General features: G+C 40.6%; 2 protein-coding genes across 2 annotated transcripts; both read left to right on the top strand.

Annotated features, from left to right (window-relative positions):
• The first annotated feature begins 346 nt into the window (after positions 1-346).
• On the top strand, positions 347-1,306 carry LOC123709311 (cuticle protein 16.5-like). The gene has a single exon (XM_045660536.1). The coding sequence runs from the start codon at positions 403-405 to the stop codon at positions 1,219-1,221; it is 819 nt and encodes a 272-aa protein (XP_045516492.1). The 5' UTR covers positions 347-402; the 3' UTR covers positions 1,222-1,306.
• Positions 1,307-4,572: 3,266 nt separating this feature from the next.
• On the top strand, positions 4,573-5,538 carry LOC123709312 (larval/pupal cuticle protein H1C-like). The gene has a single exon (XM_045660537.1). It carries the CDS (start codon positions 4,629-4,631, stop codon positions 5,445-5,447), a length of 819 nt encoding a protein of 272 aa, XP_045516493.1. The 5' UTR covers positions 4,573-4,628; the 3' UTR covers positions 5,448-5,538.
• Positions 5,539-6,551: the final 1,013 nt, after the last annotated feature.

Below are 6,551 nucleotides of genomic sequence, written 5' to 3'. Positions count from 1 at the left end.
GTTGTTTAGCTACAAATAACTATGTAAGTAATTACCCAATTTTAAATATTTATTTAATTAATATTAATGAACATAGTATTTTTTAAGAATATATTTTTTTAAACACACAAGTTACCAAACTATTCTATCTTCACATAGGTGAGGTGTACAATTGTTGCGTACTACATACCTCGACCACGAAATTCTTTCGTTATAACCGCCATTCGCAACGAGGTCATACATTTTATTGACATCTGACATTGTTCTAACATTACCGTCCATTTGCCCACTGAAATTGCCTTACTTTTTAATTATATCCGGGCCGTATAAATAAGGCTGAGGGCGAGTCGAATTTATCAGTCGGCCGTGCACGGTTTGAAGTGATCTACAAAGTTCGTCAGCAAAACACAGACCACGTTCATTATGCAATCGCTGGTGGTGTTATTCGCTCTCGCCTCCGTGGCATGTGGCTCTTACATCCCTCTGGCTCAGCCAGCACATCATCCCGCAATTGTGCTGGACCCTCACGGCCGGCCCTTGGATACCGCCGAAGTGATCCACGCTCGTGCCGCTCACCTGCAGGCTAAGGCTCTGGAGCCACACGCAGCCGTCGCAGTCGCTCCCGTGGCAGTCGCCCACTCCGTGCTCGCTGCTCCCGTCGCCCACTCCGTGGTTGCCCCCGCCTTAGTCGCCGCTCCCGCCGCCGTGTCTCACCAGTCCCGTGTAGATGTCCGCACCAGCCCCGCCGTCTACGCTCACGCCGCACCCTTAGCCGTAGCCGCTCACGGTGCATACGCCGCACCCTTATCGGTAGCCGCTCACGGTGCCTACGGCGCACCTCTCCTCGGTCACTCCGCTCTCGGCTACGCTGGCCACGGACACTACTTGGGCAAACGTTCTCTGGGACACATCGCCTACAGCGCCCCCATCGCCGTCCACGCCGTCCACGCTTCTCCCGCTGCCGTGTCTCACCAATCCCGTGTGGATGTTGTGTCCAGCCCAGCTTACGTATCACACGCCTACGCCGCCCCAGTAGTCGCCCATGCTGCCCCAGTTGCTATTGCTCCTGCTGCAGTCTCCCATCAGTCCCGCGTTGATGTGCGCACCAGCCCCGCTGTTTTATCCACCGTTGTCGCTGCACCCGTAGCGCATTCCGCTGTCTACGCCGCTCCCCTCGCGCATTCTGCCGTGTACGCTGCTCCATTAGCGCATGGTGCCGGACATTACGCACATGCCTGGTAATTTAGCGAAAACTGACGAACTCCTAAGATTATTTGTACAATACTCATATAATATTTATAAATCAATAAAAAATATAAGAACTAAACGAAATGTATTTTTATACTTCGGCATAGACTGAATTTATAACGATGAGGCTTTGTTTACTGAATATATATATAATATGTATATATGCCTCTTGTTTAAAAACATACTGAATAGATTTACAAATAATACTTTTTTTTAATTTATTAAAACTTTTTATTTATTTATTATAATTATGTATACAATTATTTATTAATATTTGTATTATTAAGGAGGCATGGACCGCCTTATAGCTAACAAGCGATCTGTTCCATACTAGCCCAGTAAGGAAAACATAAAGGAATATTAAGAGTGTCCAAATGAGACTGCTTTGATAAAAATAAAATTACAACTTATAATGTGAACTTATCAATTACCAAACTAACATGTAAAATAATAAAATCAAAAAAAGGCAAATCTTAAGATTTATGAATCACAATTACGAATGAATAATAATTAATTAATTTAGGTTCCAAAATACAATTTAAAAAAAATATGTATTTAAATTTTCAAACAGTTGTACAATAGTAGGAAAAATACAAAGGTCACGACTTTCATAGTATGTGATCGGGCAGCGTATACTATAACTTCATGGCGCAAATGCTAAATTCCTAAAAAAATACATTACACGTCAAATGTTACTTTTGCTTTTTCTATAAATATTTACTTTACATCAGAAAAGCATGTAGTTTTTTAAAGTATTGAGGCAAGACTATCTAAAAAAGCGCATTTATTTTAAGCGTGTCCTGTGTATTCTAAACCTTTCATTTATAAAGGTACTATGAAGTGTAGCTCTCGCGGAATTAAAAAACAAATAAGAATGACAAAGCCTTTTTCAAAAAACGTAATACATAGATTAAGCCTACTTTAATATTTACTAGATGTTATTGTTATTATAAAATAACGTGTCCTGAAGCGTTTATGTAATCTCATATTTTAAACAAATATTTTTGTATGCTTTAAAATCCCTTTCTGTGCAGTTTTATTTTATAATTAATTTAATTTATCATTGGTATGGGAGGAACAAAACGTAGATTTTTTATAGTACTAACTCTTATTTTTACCTTGCAAGAAGTTATCCAAGTTTCGAAAAAAACTGGTTATCAGTTGGAGCAAGGTCTGGGGACTAAGGTGGATGTCTTAGACTTCTAATGTGATATCAGTCGGTTGTGCAGTATGTGGTCTAGCGTTAACGTGAAGTAGCAGTGGCCTAGGGCGATTGACCAGCCTTAGCTGTTTAGCAGCTAGATTTTCCATCATGGTTTGCAGTTGCTGACAATACACATCTACTACTACTACTACTGACGTACCCACTATTCAACCTTTTTCACCTTCCCAATTTGCTTCAATTGGATTAATAAAGTTTTATGACTAACACTGCAGCCTGCAGCAAGCTCAGAATAAGGCTTAATAAGAAATAAGGCTTCTATAAGAACATTAACGTGAGATAAGTAAATAGTTGGTGGATTCGGATTACGCATCCAACTCGACTTTGGATGACCAAGGGAGATCACCACCGACCATTTCGCGGTGTCGATCTGATGTCGGAAATCACATTCCGGCAACGTGCTGTCCACAAAGCACTATCTTCCGTGGACATTCATAAGTCGAGCGGCCCGGATGGTATCGCTCCAATTGTGCTGCGTACTTGTGCTCCCGAGTTGGCTCCGGTCCTAACGCGCCTTTTCCGGTACCTGTACTCGCTCGGCACTGTCCCAATGTGCTGGAAGACCGCTTCGATACATCCGATTCCTAAAAAAGGCGATCGTTATTAATGTCCAGCTCTTAAGGCATCTAGAGGGCCACCAGCAGATTAGCGATTATCAGTACTGCTTTCGTCGTGATAGTTCGGCTGGTGACTTTCTTGTATACCTTACACATAGATGGGCAGAGGCAATTGAGTCCAAGGGGGAGGCGCTAACGGTTAGCTTGAACATAGCGAAAGCCTTCGATCGGGTGTGGCACAGAGCAAGGCTCTCGAAGCTTTCAGCCTACGGGCTTCCCGAGAAAATTTGCGACTGGATCTCCAGTTTTCCAATCGGAGCATCAAGGTCATCATCTACACAGCATGTTCCAACCTTAAACCCGTGAACCCACAGTTCAGTGATAAGAGTATCAAAAATAGCTCTGATGAGGGGTCACTCTGCATCTTCTAGCGCATTTACCATGGAGAGTGTTCAGAGGAGTTGTTCGGATTAATATCTGCAGCTGAGTTTCAACATCGGACGTCAAGGCAGAATACGAATTTCCGCCCGTATTAAAAGGCCGGCAACGCAATCGCGAGCCCTCAGGCATTGTGAGTGTCCATGGGCGGGCGGTATCACTTAACATCAGGTGAACCTTCTGCCCGTTTGCCCCGTTCTATATTAAAAAAATATATTTACATGGTGACGTTCCGATAATATAACCACAAACAACTTAACAAAAACCACTATAAATAGGAAGAAATTTAAAAATACATTGCGAAAACACAAATTATAATTAATGAATTAAATTAATCGTGATATTTGAAGAATAAAATTGTCTTAATTTTACTGTTGTCCGAGGCCAGACACTTTCTGCCTTAAGTTATCAAGATCCTGGGTCGCGTCCACCCAAAATTGTATATTATATTAAAACTATTAGTGGCTAACAAATATTTTATTAGGTTCATCTTTATCAACGCTATTTAAAAACATATAACCTATTTAAAAGTTTCCTTTTGACAACATTTGTCCTTTTTTTATTCATCATTGTTTATCTATATTTTAACTGCTATTATTTGACTGTTATTATTGATTAAATATTCTCTGTATAAAAGGTCGTCCATAAAATATTTACTTAAATATTTTATCGTAAAACAATGCTAAGACATATTAAAAATCTAACGAATTTATAAAAAAGTTTTCTTAAAAGCATTGTTTAAAGTAGATGAGTTCAATATATGTGTATTATGATGGAAAATGTGTTTTAAAGCAATTTTTAATCTTTACTATAATGTTCACCACAAGGTCATAGTATTGTCTTTTGTTTGGCTTTTACACATTAAGAAAACACTTTTTAAACGGATTGAAGCTATGTATTACTATTATAAACTTATAATTATTTACATAATTTTAAATTTAAACTTTTCCGACGTTTCGCATGCTTTACAGCGTGCGTGTTTAAAAAGTGTTTTGTTAAGGTCATACATTTTATTGACATCTGACATTGTTCTAACATTACCGTCCATTTGCCCAATTGCCTTACTTTTTAATTATAACCGGGCCGTATAAATAAGGCTGAGAGCGAGTCGAATTTATCAGTCGGCCGTGCACGGTTTGAAGTGATCTACAAAGTTCGTCAGCAAAACACAGACCACGTTCATTATGCAATCGCTGGTGGTGTTATTCGCTCTCGCCTCCGTGGCATGCGGCTCTTACATCCCTCTGGCTCAGCCAGCACATCATCCCGCAATTGTGCTGGACCCTCACGGCCGGCCCTTGGATACCGCCGAAGTGATCCACGCTCGTGCCGCTCACCTGCAGGCTAAGGCTCTGGAGCCACACGCAGCCATCGCAGTCGCTCCCGTGGCAGTCGCCCACTCCGTGCTTGCTGCTCCCGTCGCCCACTCCGTGGTTTCCCCCGCCTTAGTCGCCGCTCCCGCCGCCGTGTCTCACCAGTCCCGTGTAGATGTCCGCACCAGCCCCGCCGTCTACGCCCACGCCGCACCCTTAGCCGTAGCCGCTCATGGTGCATACGCCGCACCCTTATCGGTAGCCGCTCACGGTGCCTACGGCGCACCTCTCCTCGGTCACTCCGCTCTCGGCTACGCTGGCCACGGACACTACTTGGGCAAACGTTCTCTGGGACACATCGCCTACAGCGCCCCCATCGCCGTCCACGCCGTCCACGCTGCTCCCGCTGCCGTGTCTCACCAGTCCCGTGTGGATGTTGTGTCAAGCCCAGCTTACGTATCACACGCCTACGCCGCCCCTGTGGTCGCCCATGCTGCCCCAGTTGCCATTGCCCCTGCTGCAGTCTCCCATCAGTCCCGCGTTGATGTGCGCACCAGCCCCGCTGTTTTATCCACCGTTGTCGCTGCACCCGTAGCGCATTCCGCTGTCTACGCCGCTCCCCTCGCGCATTCTTCCGTGTACGCTGCCCCATTAGCGCATGGTGCCGGACATTACGCACATGCCTGGTAATTTAGCGAAAACTGACGAACTCCTAAGATTATTTGTACAATACTCATATAATATTTATAAATCAATAAAAAAATATAAAAATTAAACGAAATGTATGTTTAATACTTCGGCATTCATTTCATTTTAATATATAAAGGCTTTATTTTATTTATTGAAGATTCTTATGCCTCTTGTTTAAAAAAATACGAAATCGATTCGCAAATAATACCTTTTTTATTATTTAGTAACACTTTGTTGCATTATAAATACATAAACAACATATAAAATAACCAAACAAAGTAATTATTAAGGAGGCAAGGACCGCCTTATAGCTTACAAGCGATCTCTTCCAGACTAGCCTAGTAAGGAAAACAAAAAGGAATACTGAGAATGTCCAAAAGGATAATACTTTGATAAAAATAAAATTACAAGTTATAATGTAGACTTATACAATTAGTTATGGTTATTTTTAGTTTATTATTTGTTTTGTTTTATTTTGATTTATTTTGTGTTTTTTTCTTAATTTTCTTATTTCCTTTGATATATGTTCTTATGTAATTGATGTGTATGTGTACGTGTGTTAAAATGGATAAGTCATATTTCCTTGTATTTTTTATACATACACATTGTTTTAGAATGTATATAAATAAATAAATTACCAAAGTAACATGTAAAATAAAAAATTACTAAAAGCAAATCTTAAGAATAATGAATCACAATTAAAGCAAGGTTTCAAAGTACAAAAAAAATATATGTAGTTAAAAAATTTAATAGTTGTACAATAGCAGTAACAATACAAAGGTCACGACTGAACTGGTGAAAAGAATATGGCTAAGAAGTTGTGATAGTATGGGATCGGGGAGCGTATTCCATAACATAATGGCGTAAATCCTGAATGCCTACAAATATCAGCTGTGAGATGGAATTTTTAAAAATGATATTCCTAATTATACCTAATGTTACTTTTGCTTTTTTCTATAAATATTTACATCAGAAAAGCATGTAGTTTTTTAAAGTATTAAGGCAAGACTGCCTAAAAAGGCCAATTTATTTTAAACGTGTACTGCGTATTCTAAACCTTTCATTTATAAAGGTACTATGATGTGTTACTCCCATGAAATTAAA

The sequence above is a fragment of the Pieris brassicae genome, chromosome 5, assembly GCF_905147105.1.
Source record: "Pieris brassicae chromosome 5, ilPieBrab1.1, whole genome shotgun sequence".
Lineage (NCBI taxonomy): Eukaryota > Metazoa > Arthropoda > Insecta > Lepidoptera > Pieridae > Pieris > Pieris brassicae.
Note: the sequence above shows the minus strand (reverse complement) of the source record. Positions and strands in the feature narration are given on the sequence as shown.